The sequence below is a fragment of the Miniopterus natalensis genome, chromosome 8 (assembly GCF_054644295.1).
Source record: "Miniopterus natalensis isolate mMinNat1 chromosome 8, mMinNat1.hap1, whole genome shotgun sequence".
Classification (NCBI taxonomy): domain Eukaryota; kingdom Metazoa; phylum Chordata; class Mammalia; order Chiroptera; family Miniopteridae; genus Miniopterus; species Miniopterus natalensis.
The window spans coordinates 9,221,765-9,245,981 of NC_142088.1; the positions used below are offsets into that span (position 1 = coordinate 9,221,765).

The following is a 24,217-nucleotide window of genomic DNA, read 5'->3' on the forward strand; positions in this document are numbered from 1 at the left end:
CACGTTCCCCCAAACCAGCTTACTCTCAGGGGGGCCGCAGGTAGGGCTGTGTGCTGGCTGGGGTGAGGGTGGGCCAAAGGTCAGGGGCCAGGGAGAGAGAGCAGCTTACCTAAAGTTTGCTCAAGTCAAGGTAGAGGTATTTTGTCCAGATGGGCCAGTGGGGGCCAAGTTTACTTAGTCATTTATATGACAAAGAATGGGAATTAGAGGGTAGGTGTTTGGCCTTGTCACAGGTAAGCGGGGGAGAGGGGACAATCTGTGAGTTTTGTCTAAATCATACAGGGAACGGTGGTTCCTTGTAGTAAGTCACTTCCCGGATGGCAAAAGGGTGGAACCTTGAGGGTTTCTGTTTCTCAGGAGTACAGGGCTCAGGTAAAAAGCCCTAGAAATATGTCATGTTATTTAACAGTTCGCTTTAGGTCATTATTGAACAAATATATAAAGATGTATATTCAATCATTCATTCCTTAAACATATAATTACTGAATATCTACTGTGTGCTTGGAGCTGACCTGTTCTACACCTTTATGGAGCATTTTGGGGTAAGGGGGGGAGAGTGTCTGAGATAATTCAAATGAAACAGGTTAAGGGCTGTGATGGGGAAACATAGGAGTTATAAAAGTATCTAGGAAAATTTCTTCTGACCTGTTTTTCAGTCATCTGACTCTTCAGCTATGTAAAACCTACTCTGCAATCCCCTCCATTAAATTTTTTATTTCAGCTTTTGTAATTTTTCATTTTAAAAGAATTCTTTTAATGTGGTAAATTACTTTTTATAGTTTCCTATCTCTGAACATACTTTCTTTCAATCTTGTCTTTTATGAAGAATTGTTTTCTCAACTGTGACATAATTTTGAATGTCTACAACTCTTTTAACAATAAAAATTTAAAGTTACATGGTTATTAAAAAAAGGATCATCTTCCGTCCTTTCTTTTATGTTTAAGCCAAGAGCACATTGAGCGCTTTATCTAATCAGGTTCTGATTTGTAGGAGGAAATGGAGATTTAGAAAGGGCTTTGGGGAAAGTACTTCAAGATCAGCTCTGACATTAGTAAACCCCTCCAGACTCTCAAACCATCAGCATTGCTGAGGTTAAGGACAAGCTGAAGACAAGCTGCCAGGCGCTTTCTGAGACACTGACACTAGGCAAAGCCAGAATTTCCAGCACTGAGAGAAATGGGGCAAACTTTTCTCTAAAAGAAAAAGCCAAAAATGCTGGCCTTTACCAAATGTTTTAACATCTTTAAATCCTGTTCACATTTACCCAGTATATCTTATAGTGCCTATTTCTCTGTGAAAATTAATAAAGGAGACTTAAGCCAAGATTGGAGTCGGGAGGGCCTGGAAGGGGCTTTCATGGTCTACCACTCATGCCCCAAACAGGAAAATTCCTACCTTGTGCCTCCAACAGACAGATGTTTTCTGCTCTAATACTATTTTTCCTTCCCCTGGCAATGACCCAACCAATGAAAAGCCATATTTTCGAATTCCCAGTCTCCTCCAACAGGCTCTATGGTTATCACAGCTCCTCCCAAATTCCTCTTCTCTATGAAAGGACAGTCCTCTCCTTTGTTCTCCAGACTGCCCTATGGTTTTGCCATAACTTGCATGTCCTGAATTGAATTCTCTGCTATTCCTGAATAAACACATTTTTGCTGATAAAATAACTTTTATTTTTAAGGTCAACATCTTTGAACTTGCATTAGGGGTGCATTTTCCCATCTATGCATATTTTTTCTACATCTTTCCCCTACAGTCTAGTCTGTGGGGTCCTTTCCAAAGACTCATTTGCTCCAAAGAGACTCTTTCTTTTAAGCCTGACGCAGTACCATGAATTAGAAAGAGGGCTGGACTGAGAATAAGGTCTGGGTGTTGTTAATATCTCTTCCTTAATTTCATATGTAATGCAGGAATTAATAGCTTACAAAATTAAGGAGATAAGAATACATTTGGAAGTACTATGTTATCTGTGGAGTTGGATACTTTAAGAAACAATACCTAACAAAACCTTAATTTTAGGACCAATACCCGACTCATGGAAATCATCTTTCCTACTTACATGCTCCCGACATCATATGTTAAATACAAAAATGCTACAGAACCTATTTCTATAGCGTTTGCTTATGTCCAGCTGTTTTCACAGTGGAGGTGAAGAGCTGACAGGAGACCAATTACATCTGAGTACAATCTCATCACCCTAAGAGGCAAGAATGTTTTACTCTTTTCTTTCAGATTGTGCTATGGTGCATCTAGACTTAGCGTAGGAACGAGGCGTTGGTAATAACAACAATGAACTATGTTTGTGGTTACAAGACCCCCAAACAATACAGTGGAGACCTAGCTTGATGTGTCTGCAAGAACATGAGATTCAGAAGGTGTTTTAGGAGACGCCTTCAAAAGATGACTAAGCTTGCCTTCTGGCTTATGTCAACATTTAGTGTTTAAATGCACATCATCTCAGAATTTCAGGTAAAAAACATCCAGGGGACCTCGAAAAAATATTTAACATCACCTGTGTTTTTATTTGGGTATCCATTCACCTAGGGTTTCCTAGGTGAATTTCCATCACAAAACCTCTGTTCTACTTACCGGGCATTTTTGCTGAACTGGGGCCCATTCCATGCATGGCTCTTTATATTTTCATCTTAAAAGTGACACTCTAAAAAGGCTCTAGGTGGTTTTATATCTTTTGTAAATTTTCCTTAAAATATATTCCTTACAAATGTATAAGGTTATGCAAAATTAATACCCTTAAGAGAGCTAGATAACAGATTAGCACACCTTTAACCATCCTGAGGCAGCTATAACATTAAAGATAGGCACCTGGGTTTTCTAAAAGTCAGCCTCTTAAGTTTTAATGCTTTAATCCTTTCAATGTTAAAAGATACACCCTTTTGATTGCCCCCTAGGGCAAATTTTCAAACATGCTTTGTAGATCAGTAGCCTTTTTTTTTTTTTTAATAGGCACAAAACCCAGTCTTGTGCTTTCTAAAAGCTTTCTACAGTACAAATTTTAAAAAATATATTATATATATTATGTATATATATTATATATATATATCTTTATTGATTTCAGAGAGAGGAAAGGAGAGGGAGAGAGAGCTAGAAACATCAATGATGAGAGAGTCACTGATTGTCTGCAGCCCGCAACCAGGGCATGTGCCCTGGCCGGGAACAGAACCCTGATCGCCTGGATCCTAGGTTGACGCTCAACCGCTGAGCCACGCCCGGCCGGGCTACAGTACAAATTTGTTTAAATTTCTGAACCCAGGCAACAGGCAAAGCCTCAAAGAACACTCAGTTTGTTTGGCATGCTTACCCGAGTGAGCCACCATCTTCTTTTCACTTTTTAAGGAATTCTAATTAAACAGGCATGGTGTGGTCTTGGTTGGCTAGAGAAAGATGGAGGCTTATCAGTCCATTCCCCTGCATCCATTCTCTCCTGCTAAATATTTTCCCTAATTATGAAGGCCAACACTGAAAATCGCTCAGCCTTTATTTCACATAGGCCGGGTTTAAGCAGCTGGCCTAGGGGTGTGGTCATCCCACTGGCAGCCCTAATACAGGTGTGCTAGCGATTTCGAGTTAAATCCAGAGTTTCATCTCTTTCTTTGACTGACCCTTCTGTTATGGCCTAACTAAAGACATCAGCTCTCGGATTCCACTCATTGAGTTTTTAGTTGTTTACAGTGATGATATATGGAGCTTTTTCAACCAAAGAGGCCAAGCACAATTCTGAAAAATTGAATTGGTGGGTGGGAGCAATAGAGGTTAGCCATCTGAGGCAAGATGGCACCGTGGAAAGAAAGATGGGTTGGCAGGCAGAACCAGGAGTGGAGACCACCTGTTCCCCTTACTGGGCGTGTACCCTTGTGAAGGTCGCTTCGCCTCTATGGGTTTCAGCTTTCCCATCTGTGAAATGGGGTTCTCGTATGTAAAGGTCCTGGCTTGTAGAGGAGGCTCAGCCAGCAGCTGCTGGGGAACCACAGCCATTCAAGAACGCAGCCTGGGCTGCAAAAGGAATTGACTGGTTTAAAAAAAGCCTGTTACAATTTTATTAGAAAATTTCGTCTGAAAGAAAGGTCCCTATAGCCTATTGATTAGCTCATTCTCTTTCCTTTTGTTTCACTAAGGAAGGGGAGAGAATCTGGGACACAGTCCAGTCCAGAGGGTGAAGGCCCCTAGGGACTGACTTGCCTGTAGGCAGTGGGCAGAGAGCAGCCTCAGGCCACGCTCCAGCTGAATTCAGAAAGAAACTGAAGTCCCCAGGCTGTGCCCTGCAAGAGATGCTCCTTGGTTTGGGGTCTCGATATGACCTGGCAAATGCTTGATAAGGCATTAAAAGCTCCACTACAGTCAAAGGGAAGGGAGGAGGCTAACTGTAAGAGGTGTTTAGTTTTTTTGCATCATTTTAGCAGGTCCAATATAATTTCATCCTTAAAGACATCCTGCCTCCAGGGCCCTGGTGTTTCAAACAATTGTATACCTGGCTAATCTTTAGAGTAATCGCACCTCTATGACATACATTAAGTGAAACATTTAGAAGAGATGCTGGAGGTGAAGGAGAGGAGAGGTACTGGTCTCTATCTGGGAGGATTACAATTCTGCTCAATCAAAACAAAATACAACCAAAACCAAACCCAATCAGTCTTAGGGGGTTAGGAGTAGAGATAGTAGGTGGGAGTGGGGGGAAGGGCAGGAGAGTTAGGGAAGTGTGGGCACTTTCTCCAGTCATCATAAATGAGAGGGTAGGGAATCATTTCTCAGGTAATGATGGTGATAATTAGAGAGATCCAAACTATCCCACTGCAGGAGCCCAGTTTAAAAGGCTTAAAAAAAAAAAAAAACACCACCACAAAAAACACTACACTAAAACCAAAAGATTTCCTTATTGTGCTTCAAAACCAATACAGTTTGCATAATAAACCCCCTAGAGACATTTACTTAATATTTAACTAAGGCTAAATTACAAGATTCTACTTCAGAGGCGCTGGGCAGAATCTCTGACGCCTAATTCTGTTCCACTCAGCGCGAGTCAGCGAGGGTTACAATCTGGCCATTGTCGAATACTGTTCAAGACTCATTAATCTCAAGCAAGAACCAACTTAACAAGCCGGGCAATCTTTTGAAGTGAACGGTGGTAGTGGTTTAAACAGAGGATTAGGAGATAATCACATTTCAAGTCCTCTTTTGGCACTAAAACTGACCCCAGTCTGGGGGCTGTGAATTGCAGGGACCAGGCAAGCTGTCTTGCTCCCTTCCCTCCGCCTGTCTCAGACTCCTTGTAACACAGCCAGATGGCAGCCAGCCCACATCCAGAGACGCCACTGCATTTTGACATGTTATCACAAAGTTCGCCTCTGAACCAATTTAGAAGACTGTTGTATAAACTAATACCCTAGAATCTGCTGCAGATAGACGCTATCTGGATGGTAGGCACAAGTTAAATGTGAATTTTAGGTCCGCTTTGTGTTGCAGGTGTCAGCTAGCTAGCTTTCAACAATCAGAATGTGAGAGGTGTGAAATCCATCATTTTCAACTTGAGCTCCCCAACATGGGTTCCTTGGACTTGGAAGAGTGGGAACAGAAGGACCTGCCAGAAGGAATCTTCTGCTCTTATGGCTTTTTTATCGCCAGCATTCTGATTGTGCTAAAATATTTATATTCACCAAGCAATTAAGCATTTTCTTTTAACATGTCCCTCCAGTTGTGTTGAGTACAAAACAGCAAGCAATCTGACATTTATTGAGCAATGGATTGGATATACATCTCAAGTGCCTTGAGCGAGCCTTCACTACTAGGATTGTAGTCTAAGTCTCCTGATGTTCTGCCCTGGCCCACGGCTCTGAGCCCTATTTAATTGTCTATCCCCACCCCCAGCACAGCTGTTTGGACCAGGCGCAGCCACAACATACACTGGGTGGAGGTGGACCGCATCATGCCACACAAGGAGCCGGGCCACAGTGTCTTGAAATCTGAGTGAAAAATTACAGCGGAAGGCATATATACTAAGGGCTCAGCATACGACATGGCTTATTATTAGTTGTAGTAGTAGTACTGTCCCAATCTATAAAATGATGAAAATGATACTAACCCACTGTTATGAAGATCAAATACGGTAATGAAAAAAAGACAATGAACAGAGACGCCAATGAAAGCAATAAAAGTGTACCACAGAGAGGAGAAACAGTTAGGATTGTGGCGAGCCATAAATTCTGCTAAGCTACTTCAGGCCGCGTGAGTCACCCCGAATGCAACAAGTGATTTTTAAAGGCAATGAAACGTGTTGGGACTTCATCCAATGACAACTGTAAAATTAATATAAAAGTTGACAGGAGGTTTGGCGCTCCTGGATGCAGCTGCCTTCCAAAGACTGCTGGGTGTGAGTAGAGGTTTCCAGTTATGATTCCAAGGCCTGCCCGTGTAACCAACACTGCTTAGTTCGCAGCCCTCGAGGAGGCAGGGACAGCTCACTCGGGGACAGCCCTTCCAGGAGAGGGGCTGCCTCCGGGTAGGAAACTGAGAGGAGCCTCCCCCTGTTCCACCCCTCCTTCCTCACCACCCCCCAACATCCCCAGGAATTTCCCTCCCCTTGTCCACCTTCAACACTGGGGCCAAGCCAAGCATCTCTCATCATTGTCTCTGTAGCACAGAGCACACTCCCTTCCTATCAGTCAACCTCCCTCCCTCTCCCCTCTTTCCCTCTCCTGCCCTCTCTCGTCCCCCCACCCCTCCATACACCCCATGGCCTCCGTTCTCTCACCCAGGAACTGCCAGGACCACACCACTGCCTTACCAATGCAGCTGACCACACAGAACATGTAACTCTCAGCCCGGTGCCTGGTGGGCCTGGCCACGCACCCATTTTTAAGGGCAAGTCACAAGTCGCCAAAGCTCAGGAGACAAACTGCATACTCAAAGGTTGTGCTTTCCTTTCTCCGGCAAAGATTTTATTTGCTCACCCTCTGACAAAAGACTGGTAATTCTATCTCAAACAGGAAATCCTTTGCTCACTTTGAAATGAGGGCTCCAAAGCGGAAAATAACAACCAATGATGACAATCAGAGAGCCTTTGACCACTGCCTCCCATCATCTGGGTCCTCAGGAAAAGTTTCCACCCTCAGTGGGGGAGATAACTGGCCTTGGGCTGACCATACACATTACAAGATATTCCCAGGTTATTATAAGTAATTAATGTCATTTGCCCCACTCAAGCACCATAGAAATTGGATTTTTTTAATTCTAATTTATTTTTTTGTATCTCAAAAATAAATTTTGGTATCTCAAAATACCGGAAAGAAACTCAAGCATGGTGGGTCTTTCAAGCATTTTCAGATATTAAGAACAAAAGGAATGCCCTCCCCCCAACTCCTGCAGTGGCTGTCACTGCTCTGCAGGTACAGAGGCTGGATTCAGACAGGGAGGGGGACAATCGCCCTAACACTCACCTTACACAAAGGTGCATATTCTATCTAAAGGGATCCTACTTTTAGGCAGAAGCTGGATTTAAGAAGAGGGCTGGCCAGGAGACAACAGAGAAAGGAAAAAAAAGGAAGAATTTGGGGCCAAATAATCCTAACAGGGAGCCTAGGGCCTCCGTGGTTAGGCTAGAGGCTTCAACCCAGGTCTCATGTGTCTGGACTCCAAGTGTTCCGTGTTCCATTGGCATATAATGTTTTAAAAATAAATGTAAGCCTACGTTTAAAGAGTGAGAGATTGCAAGAAGAAAACAGATCTGGCCGCTCTGGCCTATTTTTCTTCATGGCAGTGACAGGAAGGGCAGAGGGATGGCTGCTCTCCAGGGCGTGGGGTGGTCACACTGTGACTTACAAATACCCGCACGCACACCGTGTCTCTCCACCCAGGACTTCATTGTTTTACTTCTCTCCCTTGCCTCTGAGGACCTCCGAGTTTACGGCTCCCGCTCAAGGTCATTCTAACTTGTTCTACAAATGAAAAACAACGAAGCCCAGAGTGGGGCGGGACAGCAGCTGGCTTAGGATCACAGCGCTTCTCAGGGCAGGGCCCCCGCAGGAGAACCCCGACTGTCACACACAACCAAGCACCGTGGAGCTGTCTGCAGATTCCCGAGTTAGGAAACCAGCCATGCTGGCATCCCTGTCCCTGAAGCTCCCTCTCCCGCTGAATCACCTATGACCTTAGAATTCGTTGGTCTTGGAGACCCCTGTGCCTTCAGGAACTAGTCGCGATGAAGTACCATGTTTTCAAATGGTGACGTGCAGCGTCCTCTACGGGCTGGCCCGAGCTCTGTGCACACTCTGGACACCTTGGTGGTGATTCTGGGAGGTGTGCAGTATTAACGCTGGCTGTTTCAAGCCAGAACTCGCCCATGCAGCCAGCTACTTTGGTCAGCAAGGTGTTTAAAATTACTTAAATTAACCTAAGTGCAGACACGAGTTATCTCGTGACCCGTCAGCAACGTTAGGACACAGAAATGTGCATACTCGTAACCGGTCAGCAAGGTGTTAACACCACTGTACTGATGAGAAAGGTAAGGCTGAGGACAAGGGCACCCAGGCGAGTGCAGTGGCTGAGCTGCCCTTGGACCCAGGCCCTTCTGACCCCACCGCCCGCATACTGGCAGCAGGCCTTGCTGCCTTGCAAATACCCACCATCTCCAATAACAACAACAGAACTTATTTGGTCCTGAAAAATGTTAAACAATAGGTCCCGAGTAAAACGTCAGAAAGGGGCTCTACCTCTTGGCCTGGAATTGTCACTGGGTTCCTCAGAAAGGTGCCTGCCTTATGTTTTTGTCTCTCTGCTGTTTCTAGAGTATCGCTTAATACCTCTTGGAGTTATTAGTCATTAGCTTCTGGTGTCAGATTTTGATCCAATTTTACTAAACTGGGCCTCTTAGGAGGATGCACTTCATGGCCCTTTATGGGTTCTCACAAAGGCCGTCTTCCCTGCACATCACTTCTCCCCTCGTCTAGTGTTCCTCACCCATAGGGATGTGGACACCAAAGTACACGGAATTTACAGGTTTACTGGGTTTTGCAAACAAAACAAGTTGTATTCAAAGCGTTTTAATTTTTACTGTTATTTTTCCAAAGTAAGCCAGGCAAAAATTCATCTCTAAGTGCTTAAAAAAAGAACATATGTGCAAAGCACTTGAGTAGCAAAGCAGGTAGTTGCTGTAGAAGAAATAGTGACCCATAAGTAATAGTAACACTTACGACCCATATGATGATCAGTCTTCTGGATAAGTAAGGATCAATATTCCACTGAGTGAACGGAAGAAATGTGATGTAGAACACTTCTTGACCCAAAGCAGCTGAAAATCGGAATAGGTAATAGTAGAAATAATTCTTCACAACGTACTTCTGCACATAAGCCTAAAAAGTAAAAGTTAAAAGACTGTGAGTTCATTGAACATGTCACTGGAGGGCAAATTGTGAAACCTCTCTCTAAAACTCTTGGGTCTCAGTTGCCACGGTATTGCCTCCCCTCTCATTATGGCTTCATTACCACCGATGTACATTGTTGTTGAACATCCATCAACCCAATTTGTCCACATAATCCCAGAAGAAGTTAGTTCTTCATAAAATTAACTAAGTAACATCTAAGACAGAAATATCAGAGAAGACAGGACATTGAAAAAAGAAATAGGGGCAGGATGGAAGGGATAAATGGGGGGGGGAGGGAAACATCTATAATACTTTCAGCAATAAAGATAAGTTGAAATAAACGAAACAGGAAGATACAAACAACTGGAAGAATATACCATGTTCATGGATTGGAAAAATTAACATCATTAGAATGTGCATACTACCCAAAGCAATCTATACAGTCAACGCAATTCCTGTTAAAATAGTTTACCTTTTACAATAAAGATAAATTTTAAAAATAAAAAAAAATAATAAAAATAAAAAAAATAGTTTACCTTTTAAATGGAACAAAGGTCAACCCACTACAATGATGGTGCAAGGAAACCAGTAAATACATGCAGGGCCTGCTAATGTACACTCCCATTTTCTATCCCTTTCCCCCTCTTAGCCTGAAGTAGGTAGGAGAAAAAAAAAAAAAGACTTAAGGGGGTTAAAACAGGAGTTTTAAATTATGACATATTAGTGATTAGTTAAGAAGTAAAACATGCTATTTATGGTAGTCATAGACTTTATAAAATCAAAGTAAAATGCCAGTGCTAAAAATGGGAAGGAAGAGAGGCAGCCTTCATAGGTCTAGATGTTCTGTTTTATATAAATTCGGAGGTCCTTGAATCGTGGGGGAATTCAGAGAATAAGTTCTATGTATTTATTCTACACATACTCATTCTGTGCCTACAATGGCCAGAACCTGTGCTGGGTGGCAAGATGCAGATGAGTCAAGCATGACACTTGGGTTCAAGGGGCTCTTTTCTGGTAGGGAGAGGGGGAGGGAGCTAAAGAGTACAGTAAACCCTCGATTTTGTGGACCTTGGATATTTAATGGACCAAATTTCCAATCTGTATATCATATGTGAAAATTAACACCCTGTTAATTTTAAAATGCTTTTAACCAAGATTTGCTTACAATGAAATTAACAGGTTATTTTTTGTTATTAATACACTTTTAATAAATTTTGGCAGATAGGCCATGTTGGAAAAAACACTGCAGTAATTTCACTGACATAGATATTATGTATCTACAACTATAGTGTAGATATTTATAATCCAAGCGTCACTGCTTGTAAACAATGTTTGGCGAATGATTAGCACGTGATCACACTGTATCACACGTGGCCATTTGTTCAGTTGCCACGTGGCAGAGTTTCTGCAGCAGTTTTCATGCGTGCAGGCTGATGTTCCCACGTGCGTTAAACCACACCCCAGCCATGTGCATTTCTTTACTCATCAGGACTGGTGAATGCATGAATTTACTAGACCTATTCAGTATGAATTTAAAATTACAGTAATACACATAGAAAACTTTTCTGTGACATTAAACTTTTCATACATACCTGATTTTAATTACACAGATGTGTCTACGTAAGTAAAAACAGGTAAGATAATTTGTCAATTTTTTAACAAGTATTTGGAAAACCTATTTTATTATATAATGGACCTCCAGCTTTAATGGACACTCCCTTACCCAAATTAGTCTGTTATATTGAGGTTTTACTGTATAACAATTTGGGGCAATGAATTTTTAAAGGACCAATATTGTGTTTGAGGGCCTTAAAAAAGGCTGAGAGTATGTTATACTTAAAGAATAAAAAAAAAATAGATGACCTTGGAAACTGCAAGAATATAACTGTATTGACGCTGTTGGCTGCCTACCAAGTATGCATTCCTTTCTTTCTCTGAGAGGTTCTTGATTTTATTCCAGCATCTCTTCCTCCCCCCGCCACCCCCTAGACCTGAGACTCAGGGGGAAGCTGACACTGCCCTCAGCTCCAGAGGTATATCTGGGTTCTTCTCAACCAGTCACTGGATGTTCAAGAATTCAGCCTCAGGCCAAGCAATGCATGGCACTACCGTGGAGAAAGTGACTAGGCAGGGGTGAGCCCAAGCTGCAAGCCACAAGTTCATCAGTCATCTAAGCGAATTAAAATGGGAGAGAATGGCAATAGATCGACCCTAAACAGGAGCGATAACAGTGCTCAAAATGAATACGGAAGTGTGCAGGGTCATTTCTCTGCCAAGATATTATGACTGGATTTGCAAAAGGAGGTCAAGGGACAGAGAACAAACAACTAAGCGACAAACTCCCCTCCCTCTATTATCTGAGAACTAATCTCTGCAAGTTCCATTTTATAAATGTACCTCCAATAGGCCTGACCTTCAGGCAAACCCTGTCAAGAGCCCCTTTTAGCATAAAGATTACTTTAACCTGCCAGCTACCAGGTACACTTGGTAACCTGCACTGAAGCTTTACAAGAACCTTTGCCAAACTGACAAGGGTCAAACCCCTCCCTTGTGTCATTTCACGGTTCCCAAGTGCTATTGACATTATAAATACTCAGCGACAGCCATTTCCCTACCCTAGAGATTTACCGGAGGCCAAGTTCGATATCTATCTTAATCCTAGTAAATAACTGAAAAGACCTTCAGGGATGACAGCAAACTGCTCTAGTGTCCCATATTACTAATATCTTTAGGCATGCTTTTTACAACTGCTCAGGAATTCTTTTTTTTTTTTTTTTTTTTTTTCTTGAAGGGAGAGCTAAATATTCTCTCAATCTTTCAGGAACAGAAGCAAAGGTAAAATTTTAAATATCAGCCTTTATATGGGACACCCGAAGGATTTTTTAGAGAATATCTCTATATATGTGACTAAATAGATTGAGAGCTATTCTTTGCCTCTAAATTCTTGGGGGTTATATGCTACCTAAATAAAGAAGTACTCACTTTTTTTTAGAACAAGAATCTAGGTTTCCCTTGTAGGAAATCTCAGTGTGTGCGACTTCAACATATCTTTGGAAATAACAAGAATTTCAGTTCCAGTGTCTGTGTTGGTCCCATTGGGAACTAGAGAAGAAAGGGGTTAGAAACTGAGGTGGTAGGTAAGGTGAATGGCAGAAAGAGCGAGCTAAGAGGAGGGAAACCAAGGCCCAGGAGTCTCCTTACGCTATACTTCTGTGCACCAGCCTGCAGGGTAGTGTCTCTGGGCACAGACTTGAGGGGCAGGGATTAGTAGCTAACTTTTTAGACAAAAGATAAGGAAGGCACTGAACATTTAGGGGTGGTGGTGGAGAGATAGTTTTAGAAATCAGATGCTTCTTAGTATGACTGTCATCTGTTGCAAAGCCAAATGAAGAAGTTTCTAGTAAACAAGGGGTGATAAGATGGAAATTACCCACATAGCCATTAGAATTAACTGCAAAATGTCACCGATATTCTCACTTGTGTACTTTATTTATTGGCTAATTTTCCTGAAAGTTAAAAGAAGTGTTTTCACAGGTGAATAGAAGTGTGACTGCAGTCTCCCAATGCCATCCTGCCTTTTTGGTTATACGTTTCTCAAACGCCCATTTTTCAAGTGGGGTTTTTAGTAACTGAACCTGTGGGTCAGAGAAAAGCTGCTCCGTTTTGCTGTTACTAGGGTGTTCCATGTTCTCTGCAAGGCTGCCTTCCATGCATAAACAGATCAGGAGAGGGAGGGAGCCGTACAGACTCATTGCTCGGAAAGAGAAAGAACACAGAGTATAAGTATAATGCCTCTTGCCTCAGCTCTGCTCTGAACACCTGAACAGGGTTTTGTTTTCCAAACACACACCGAGGAGTCCCAAAGGCAAGGGGAAGATGGCCAGGTCAGAGCCACGGACATGCTCAGGGCTGACCCAGACAGCAGAGCGAGCTTTCTAATGAGGAAAACAAGAACAATGTGTGACCTGGGGGAAGTCAATTCGCCCTTCTAGCACTAGTTCAGTGGCTTTTTAATACACAAAATGTTTTAAAGTAGGGAAAGTCCCCTTAAATAAAATGGCACCCCAGGACCTATTATATAAAATAAGACTGAAAGTCTGTCCTAATTGGTCGAAAGTGAGGAGGTCACTGGGAGTTCCTATTTCAGGCAGGCCCCCTCCAGGCCCCCTGCCCCCATCCCCACCACTGTCCTTCTCTGGAACAGCCCCTCAGAGCAGGTCAGTCATCAGTTTGGAAACCTCCTACCTTCGTCTCTGCCAGACCTCACCCACCCACCACCTCCCTAGAACTTTCCCTTGGCCCCAAGTACACAGGCTATGGATATTCCAGCCTTAAACTCTGGACCAAAAGTCATTGCAAGGTCTTATTACTCATCTCTTTTTGTTCAGGTTAGAGCTGTAAACATAAGTATTTTTCCAAAGGTCAAGTTTGAGACACCCCTGAATCTCAACAGAGCTGAGAGGAGTTCACGTCCGGGAGGCCATCTGCAGCTCTAAGCAGTTCTCTCCAGCTGGAGACAGGAGAGAGAGCTCATCCTCTTGGGCTGAGAGAGATCCAGTTCTATAGGTCCAACTACATACACGAAGAGTCTTACTGAAAAAGAATCCTAAGGCCCAAAGCTCTTTAGTAGGACACACCAACGGCGTTGCTTCAGAGAAGTTTTAGAGACGGGAGGGGAAGGAGCCAGTGAATACAGGGTGAACTGACCCTGCGAGCAGAAGAGGCCAGGAGGGGGAGGTTGGGGACTCGGACGCGGGACACGGCACGTCTCAGGCCCAATCCAGGCTGCCCCGCCACTTGCTACCTGAATGATCTCAGCAATGCTTTAAGCTCCCAGAGCCTCAGTTTCCACCCCCTGCAAATGTAAATGACACTAGTACATACCACATAGGAAGGTCGGGAAGCTTAAATCAGATCCTGTTGACTGGGTGCAAAGCTCAGAGCCTGGAGGAGAAACTTCTCAGTGAGACCTAGCTGCTGGCCACGCCTAGTAAGGGCAGCAATGAGGGCTTCCAGAATGTGCTTCTCGAGTCCAGCGTGCACTGGAGTCACCTGGCTCTTGTTAACACGCAGACTCTGATGCAGTCCGGCTGGCGGGGCTGGCAGGGCGAGTTCCCCGCTGATGCCGATGCTGCCGTTTCCAGCCCACGCGCCGCACCGTGAGTACAGCAAGGGTCAAGGATGCCCCAGGGAACAGTTTTTAAACACAAAAGTGAGGCTCTCCGATTTGGTCCTCAGTGCTGGAGGAAGCCTTGATGGGAATTTGAGAGAGTTAGAGAATTCGATCAACTCCCCAGAGTTGTCGCATTGTCACTCGCTTGCCCAGGGTCATTTTTCAGGGGAGGCAACATCGACATGTACTTGGGATTGTGGAGGAAAGGGTATTAGCCAATGGGCTCCAGAGTGACAGTCATTTATGGAGACCAGGGTCTCCCCAGAAAAAATACCATCTGTGGTTGAGGGAATATCCCCAAATCCACAGGATTCAGGCCTGCAACTCGGCATTGCCTCGCTCTCTGCTTCTCATGCTCTGCGTTTATCTGCCAGAATTTCTAATCTGGGGCCTGGAGACTGGGAAGGGCACCGCTAAGGAACTTGACGCCTCTTCCAATAAATAGAACCGACAGAGGTTTTGGTCCTGCTACCTCTCTCTGAAAGACTAGGCTTTGGCACAAACCGCACAGATGGAATATTTGTAAAATAAACACTTTGCAAGCTGTTGTATAAGACACCAACTAGCATGTTAACACACCAAGTACAACCCAAGCAATGGCCACACTTTTTTTAAAAATTGAAAATGGCAAATCTTAGGGGCCATGTCTTTGTAGACCCTTCATCCATTGCTACACTTTAGCAGTAGGATATTATTTACTAATATGCTCCCATCACTCTTAATTACTCTTATTTAAAAAAAAATTTTTTTTAATTGATTTTAGAGAGAGAGGAAGGGAGAGGGAGAGGAAGAGAGAGAAACATCAACTGAGCCTTCAATCTGGGCATGTGCCCCAACCAGGAATCAAAGTGGTGGCCTCTTGGTGCACCAGAAGACGCTCAACCGGCTGAGCCACACCAGCCAGGGCTACTCTTATTTTTTTTTTTAAGTTTAGGAAATCAAGACTTTCCAACCTATAAAATAAATGATGATCACTTAGAAAGCCTAAGAAAGATTGACAGTGTCCCTTGAAGGGGAAACGCAAGGAAGGAGACTGACTGCACGGGTTTCTTCTTTCATCTTCAAGTCCAGATAGAATTACAGGCTGGGTGAGCTCACTGATGTCTGCTCAGCGCCGGGTGATTAAAATTTCAGGATGGCGAGACTGAAAGTCAATAGAATAAAAGAATAAGTTCTTGGAATAAACGAGCTTGAAGGGAACTTCACATTAATCACTTTCATCTGCTTAGCTGACATCTGTCGGGATCCCTCAGCCTATGCCCAAGAATAAGACGGAGGCTGGAGGGGACTGCACCCAGGGCGGCTTTCATTGCATTTGTTTTGCTGTAGGCTTTTCCACATGGCAGCTTTGTTTTCCTCTGGACAATCCATCAGATTTCAGCTCATCCTCACAACATATGAGATCTTCTTTTTCTTAAATTTCTTTTTTTTGTTAACCCTCACATGAGGATTTTTTTCCATTGTTTTTCAGAGAGAGAGGAAGTGGGGAGAGGGGGAAAGAGAAAGGGAGCGGGGGGGGGGGGGGGACGGTGTGAGAGAGACACATTGACTGATTGCCTCCTGCATGTACTCCCACGCTGTGGGGTGGGGGGCGAACCCACAACCCAGGTTTGTGCCCTTGACCAGGGATCAAACCTGTGACCCTTTGGTATGCAGGCCAACACTCTAACCACTGAGCTACACTGGCCATGTCTATCTTCTTTTTTTTTTTCCTCAAGAGCCAACTCTTGCATTGGCACCATCAGAAAGGGTGAGCCAGCCGGTACTAAGAATTGTGAGATTCTTGAAATTGCGACAGTGATCCACGGTGGCAACGAAGCTCTACTTGAACCTAGAAGCAGGTCTTACAACTGGACAAAGCACTGCCTCGTCCTGAGATGGAGAACGCCGTGCCCGAAACTCACGATACCTGATTAGGAAGCAACTCTGGGAATGGGCAGGGGGCCATAGGACAGTGGTTTACAGAAAGTGGAGGTATGGGCCTTGCTAGAAGAATCTCCTCCACAGACAAGAGCAGCAGGAGTCGACACACAGCACAGAAAAAACCATTCCCCTTTGTAAAGGGGGTGGGAGGACCAGCTGCCCTTTAAATTCTCAAAATGTCTTAAGAACTTAACTGTTTTTCAAAACATTTGGATCCACTAAAACCTGAAACATATTGTGCGAAACATTCTTCCATTTAATTGTTAAGCCCTTGTGTGTTCAGGGGGACTTTTGCTGCAGATGTTTCTGATTCATTTATATTAACTTATCAAAATGACATTTGGAAGAGCCAGAGGATGCTCAAGAAGGAGTCTTTTAAATTTGCATTCATTAGTTTTAGCCCAGGAATTCCACCCCCTGCCCCCATGCACACACTCAGGATTCAGAACTTGGAAGGTTTGGTTCAGTTCTGCTCTAACCAGGCAGCATGAAGTCATCAATTCCTAAATCCCTTGAAACAAAACAAACACCCTTTTCTAAAACTTTAGAAGGCGCCACCAATGAATGGGTGAAGAGGGTCAAAAGGTACCAACTTCGAGTTATAAACTCAGTCAGTCACGGGAGGTAACGTACAGCACGGGGACCGTACTTAACGCTGTTTTGCATATTTGAAAGTTGCTAAGAGTAAAACATAAAAGTTCTCAACACAAGAAGAAAAATTCTATAACTACGTAGGGGTGATGCAAGTTAACTAGACTTATCGTGATCTTTCTGTAATATATACCAATACCGGATCAGTATGTTGTACACTTGAAACTAATATGATGTTACGTCGATTATAGCTCAACAAAAAAAATTTACACTTTTTAAAAAGGCTCCACTAAAATGTAAGAAAGCTATTCAGACACGTATAAGGTTTTATCCTTGATGATTTTTATGTACAAAGATTGAAAAACAAACACTGAAATCAGACAAAAACAAAACTCAAGTCTGGCTAGTTTGCCACTGAACTCAAGAAGATTTTACCCAAAGGCTTTCCTACGTCCATCTTTTGGGTTTATTTGGGTGAAATGGGCACGGATTTTTTTCACTTGTAGTTTCTTTATCCAAGACTATCATGTTGGTAGGGGTGTGTGTACCTGGAGAGCAAAGGTGAAGCAAAAAGGAACCTTCCTGCTACCCCTCCCCACTTCTCAAATCCAGCTCTCCACTCCTCGGAGCTCTCAGGAAATCCAGGACGGGAAAGAGAGCACTTGGGAATGATCTTCCTTTCTTGATAGGCAACCCCTTATCCCCCCAGGGACAGAGCAAAACAGGGATGGCTGGGACAGATGGAAAGGGGAGGACCTTTTGCTCAGAGGGTCTCACTCCCCCGACACTCCTCCTAAGCTTTGCAAAGCGTCATCAATTTCCGTCACATTTTCAAACCAGTTTCCTCTGGAAGGCCAGCTCTGGGGAAGTTTAAAGCCACTGGTCACAAAAATAAACGTCGGAAAAGCTTTGAAATTGTGAGTACACACACAAAAGGACATGAAGAAGAGAGCCAGGCTGGGCCAGAACAATGGTCCTCCCCACCCAGCCTGTCCCTGGCACACTCGGATTTCCCTGTGCCTGTGAATGTTGGGGTTTCGGGTTGTTCTTTTTGTCATTTTTTATTTTTTACATTAAACGTGTGGGCTTTTTATGTTACTTGTTTTTTCTGATTATCTGATTAATACTAGTGTTTGTTTTTTTCTGATTCACACATTTTACTTGCAAACATTCAGGAGTTCTAAAAACTATGGGCAAACAAAGCAAAACTTCCCCGTGACCCCACCCGAGACTCAACCCCTTTGAATATCTCCACTGGTCTTATTCCTGTGCGTGAGAGTGTGTGTGCTGGCCTGTGTTTCAGCAAAATCTTACATTTTTAAGTATGGCTGGAACTGACAGAAAGAGGAAGGGAAGAGAGACACTATGCTGAAAGGAACAGCATGAGAAGGATGGAAGCAGCAAGGCGCGTGTTCCTGGAACAGTACACAGTCCATAGCCTGAGCATAAGGTATTTATAAAGGGAGTTGGACGTAGCAAGGCTAGAAGAGAGACCAGAGCCAGAGAGAGGAGTCCTGAAGGCCATAATAAGGAGGCTGGCTTTAACCTGTGGGTAATGGGGAGCCATTGAGAGTACTGGACCAGGAAGCGACATGATCAGAGGTGTGGTCTAAATGGCCCCACTGTGCTGTCCCTTCTCAGTGATTTCCCATCTTTTTCAGATTCAGGTGTGTCCAAGGAGAGGTCAGAGACAGGCTTCAACACGCCCAGGAAACAACCTCTCACGCTGTGCTCCCAGAGGGTTTTACCCACACTTGGCCTCTGCCAGCGGCAGACCGACACGAGCCCGCTGTGCTCCACTCCAAATCCGAAATAGAAGCTGGACGCTGAGTCCCTGTGGCCCATCGGGGCAGACGAAGCGGGCGTGCTTTCTGTTTCTAGTCTTGACTGTGTCATGTGGGATCTGATGATACAGTCACTTAGCAAGAAACCACAGAAACAAAAACAATTTGATGAAACCCAGAGAAAGTGAGTCAAGCACAGACTTCGACCAAATGCCACAGGCTATGCAGGGGCCCACCCTGAACGAAGCCCCAGGCTCTGGGTCTCAGCTAAGCTCTGCGACCGAGGGCCCCACGGTTCTGATGCCTCCTCTCTAAACAGGGACCACGGTTGCTCTACCGAAGGACATATACTAAAAACCAATGAAATAGGTGAATTGCGTGGTACATGAATTATATCTCAATAAAACTTAAAAATGTAAATAAAAGCACTCAGGAGCCTTGGAAACACCAAACTGATAACTCCTGATTTCTGACTGCAAAGGAGGCCACCGACAGAACCAGATCTTGAAGGGTCACTCCACTAGGTGGCTGTTCTCTTGTCCCAACTTGATGAGGTTTAAGGGGCATGTGAGGGAGCAGAGTTTCTTTCAACACAGAAACACTGACACGGTCACTGGTCTTAAAACATAAACGATTCAGTGCTGCCCTTAGACCTGGACCATTAGGGTCTGTGCGCTGACTCCATGATTTAGACACCCCATTCTGATCTCCTCCAGCTGTGTCCTTCCACACAAGGCAAGGGAAGGTGCCCAGTCTTCTAGAACATTCTCCAGGCACCATACCTGGGACCCCAGAGTCCCTGTCCAAATCCCCCAGCCTGCATCCAGGCCTCACACAGGTCTCTTCCCAGGTCTGTCCACCTTAGTGTGAATGACAGCACCAGTGTGCACCCCCCACACCCCAGGGCTGGCCCAGGCACAGGGGAGCCCATCGTGTAGTCCTGGACAGGTGACAGGCTGGTCCCCCAACTTTGCTACCTTCCAGCTGGACTCTGGGGAATCTAAGAATTCTAAATCTGAACCTAGCTTTCCGGGTCACATAATGTATCTATGTCAAGGCAAAAGGTCAAAACGAACTGTATTTAATGCTTTGTTAGCTTAATAAATAACTTTAAAATACCTTTCCCTATGGGATCTCTGTCTCCATTTGTGCACTTGCCCTAAACCCTGCAGTTTTAGAGATCAATTATTTTTATTTCTAAGTCTGTCGAGCACTGAGTGACTTTTTTTTAAATATGTTTTTATTGATTTCAGAGAGAGGAAGGGAGAGGGAGAGAGAGAGAGAAACATCAATGATGAGAGAGAGTCGCTGATCAGCTGCCTCCTGCACGCCCCCTACTGGGGATTGAACCTGCAACCCAGGCATGTGCCCTGACTAGGAATCGAACCGTGATCTCTTGGTTCATAGGTCAACACTCAACCACTGAGCCACGCCATCCAGGCTCAGTGAATATTTTTGGTCTTCTCCCTAGCATGTTGTATTTTATAGGTAAATATCGATTATGTAGCAGAGGCCATCTCGTCTTTTCATAACTTCATACCTAATAAATACTAAGGATTTATTTTTGCTCCCAAATAGTACAGAAAGTTTTAGGATAAGAAGCATCTGAAATGTGTTTGCTATCATATGCCTCATATTTGCAAAACATGGAAGGGGGAGAAAAAAAGGAAACACCAGGAAATAAAGCCTAATGAATAAAGGGACTGCATACTTTACATGAATAACATTTAAGGTTCCTCTGGGCTACTCTTCTCCTGAAGAATGGAAAAGCAAATCCTTAAGAAAAAAAAGAAAGCCACTGGACACTTTTTAAAAATCAATTTATTTTTATTACTTTTTAAATATAGTTCCAAATATTACAGATGTCCCCTTTTTTCCCCATTGACCCCTTCTACCCTGCACCCACTCCCCTCCCCAGGCCTTCACCACACTATTGTCTGTGTCCATGGGTTATGTATATATGCAAATAAATTCTTTGGTTAATCTTTCCCCACCTACCCCCACCTTCCCTCTGAGATTCGTCAGTCAGATCTATGCTTCCATGTCACTGATTCTATTTTGTTCATCAGTCTATTAAGTTCTTTAGGTTCCACATATAAGTGAGATCATGTCATGTTTGTCTTTCTCTGCCTGGCTTATTTCGCTTAGAATAATATTCTCTAGGTCCATCCATACTGTCCCAAAGGGTATAAGATCCTTCTTCTTTACAGCTGTGTAGAACTCCATGGTGCATATGTCTCACAACTTTTTTATCCACTCATCTACTGACTGGCACTTGGGATGTTTCCAGATCTTAGCTATTGTAAATTGTGCTGCTATGAACATAGGGGTGCATATATTCTGATTAGTGTTTCAGGATTCTTAGCGTATATTCCTAGAAGTGGGATCACTGGGTCAAATGGCAGCTCCATTTTTAACTTTTTGAGGAACCTCCAAACTGTTTTCCATAGTGGCTGCATCAGTCTGCATTCCCACCAGCAGTGTACCAGGGTTCCCTTCTCCACATCCTCACCAGCATGTGTCATTTGTTGATTTGTTGATTGTAGCCATTCTGACAGGTGTGAAGTAATAGCTCATTGTGGTTTTAATTTGCATCTCTCTGATGATTATCGATGTTGAGCATTTTCTCATGTGTCTCTTGGCCATCTGTATGTCCTCTTTGGAGAAGTGTCTATTCAGGTCCTTTGCCCATTTTTTAATTGGATTGTCTTCCTCTTGTTGAGTTGTATGAGTTCTTTGTACACTTTGGAAATTAGTCCCTTATCAGGTGCATCCTTGGCAAATATGTTCTCCCATACATGGGGTTCCTTTGTATTTTGAGGCTGATTTCTTTTGCTGTGCACAAGTTCTTTAGTTTGATGTAGTCTCATTTATTTTTTCTTTTGTTTCTCTTGCCCTAGGAAATGTGTTGGTGAAAATTCCACTATGTGAGATGTCTGTGACTTTACTGCCTATGTTTTCTTCCAGAATTTTTATGGTTTCATGACTTACATTTAAGTCTTTTATCCATTTTTAATTTATTCTTGTGTATGGAGTACATTGGTGATCTAGTTTCTTTTTTTTTTTGCATGTACCTGTCCAATTTTCCCAACACCATTTATTTATTTATTTATTTTAAAAATATATCTTTATTGATTTCAGAGAGAGGAAGGGAGAGGGAGAGAGAGAGATAGAAACATCAATGATGAGAAAGTTGTCATTGATCGGCTGCCTCCTGCACGCCCCTGACTGGGGATTGAGCCTGCAACCCAGGCATGTGCCCTGACCGGGAATCGAACCACAATCTCCTGGATCCTAGGTCAATGCTCAACTGCTGAGCCATGCCCAGCCGGGCCCAAAACCATTTATTGAAGAGACTGTCTTTACTCCAGGAACTTAGTGAAAGCATGAAAAGAAGAGCTAGATATGATAAATAAAACCAGGCAGAAATGAAGAATACTGTATCTGATATCGAGAATACGTTGGAAGGAATTAAAAGTAGGCTCAATGAAACATAGGATAGAATAAGTGACTTGGAAGATAAGGTAGAAAAAACCAGAGCAACAAAAAGAAAAAAAACACTTAAAAAGCATGAGGACAGTTTAAGGGAACTTTGAGACAATGTAAAGTGAAACAACATTCACATCATACGGGTACCAGAGGGGGAGGAAAGTGAGCTAGGGATAGAGAACCTGGTGGAGGAAATAATGACAGAAAATTTCTCTATGCTGGAGAAGGAGAAAGACACACCAGTTCAGGAAGCACAGAGGGTTCCAAACAAGAGGGACCCAAAGAGACCCACTCCAAGACATAATTAAAATGACAAATGTTAAGGACAAAGAGAGAATATTAAGGGCTGCAAGAGAGAGGCAAGCAGTGACCTACAAGGGAACCCCCATAAGGCTGACAGCTGATTTCTCAACAGAAACTCTTCAGGCCAGAAGTGAGCGGCATGAAGTTCTCAAAGTGATGAAAAGCAAGAACACACAACCAAGATTGCTTTATCCCGCAAGGCTATCATTTAAAATTGAAGGTGGAATAAAGAGCTTCCCAGACAAAAGAGGGCTAAAGGACTTCAGTACCACCAAACCAGCACTGCAAGAAATGCTAAAAGTACTGCTCTAAGAAAAAGAAGAAATAGAGAAAGGTATATTGGTATAAAGGGGGAAAATGGTACTAAATAATTATATATCAATAACCTTAAATGTAAATGGAATAAATGCTCCAATCAAAAGACATAGGGTAGCTGAATGGATAAGAAAACAGGACCCATATATATGCTGTCTACAAGAGATCCATTCTCAAAAACAGACCACATGTTAGGGCACAAAGCAAGTCTCTACAAGTTCAAGAAGATTGAAATCATATCAAGCATCTTCCCGGATCATAATGGCATGAAACTAGAAATCAACCACTATAAAACACCTCAAAAATATTCAAACACATGGAGGCTAAACAGCATGTTATTGAACAATGAATGGGCTACCAATGAGATCGATCCATCCTGAGCTACCTGGGGTGTACTTTCCCTTGTCTCTTCGAGAAAGATAAAAACCACCAGTTCTTCTCTTTATCTTGAGATTACTGGCAGGTTAGAGAGGAATTTTCCTGGTTTTCATTGGCAAACAAGATGCCAAGTAGCAGAGGTCTCATTTCTGGATCCCAAAGGGACCTTCTCATTACAGAGGAGCATGAAAGCTAAGTGTTAAAGAAAATGATCGCTAAATGCAGGCACTCTTTGGACATAACCAAATAGCCTCTGGCGCCCTAATCAAAAGAGGCAAGACATCCTCATGGTTAAGACTTGGGTTTCAATCCTTGCTCTGCTTCCCACTAGCTGTGTGGCCCTGGCTCTGTGCTTGTTTCCTCAACTACAGAAAATAAAATACTCACCTTACAGAGCTGTGAAAAATAAAGGTGTCAGTGAACATGAGGCGTTTAGAACAGAGAAAATGCTGAGTGGAAGTTGTTGATGATAATAATAATGCTTATTCCACCCTATCAGGCACTAAGCACCAACCGCTAGGCAATGAGTCTCCATGTGTCCCTGCCACCACGCTCAGTGGACATGAGAATATATTCTTAAATATGTCTCAGTCTCATTATTCTTGTCCTTCCCTTCCTTTATTTACTTAAAAGAATTTTATATTTATCTTCTTCTACTTTTAGTGCTCTTATAATGCCATCAATTGAAAACCAGAAGTACAAAGCTGCTAAGAAACTGCAGTCAGTGGGAAAGCAGCAAGCATTGGATCCTTCCCCTCAGATAAAAGGAGAAACAACTGTATCTAAAGGTGGCTGTGGGTCATGGGACAGCCCAAGGTGCAGCCCCTCAGCCCCTCAGATGTCTGTTCCACAATTTCTAAGTCAGCCACAGGTTACACAGAGGGCTCAG

The 24,217-nt window shown here is 43.4% G+C and overlaps 1 protein-coding gene across 1 annotated transcript in view; it reads right to left on the minus strand.

Annotated features, from left to right (window-relative positions):
- Positions 1-24,217, minus strand: part of SGPP2 (sphingosine-1-phosphate phosphatase 2) — a 72,942-nt gene that overhangs the window by 29,869 nt on the left and 18,856 nt on the right. The window contains exon 2 of the mRNA XM_087819369.1: positions 9,202-9,360. Coding sequence (XP_087675495.1) covers positions 9,202-9,360 — 159 coding nt within the window. The remainder of the gene's footprint in view (positions 1-9,201; positions 9,361-24,217) is intronic.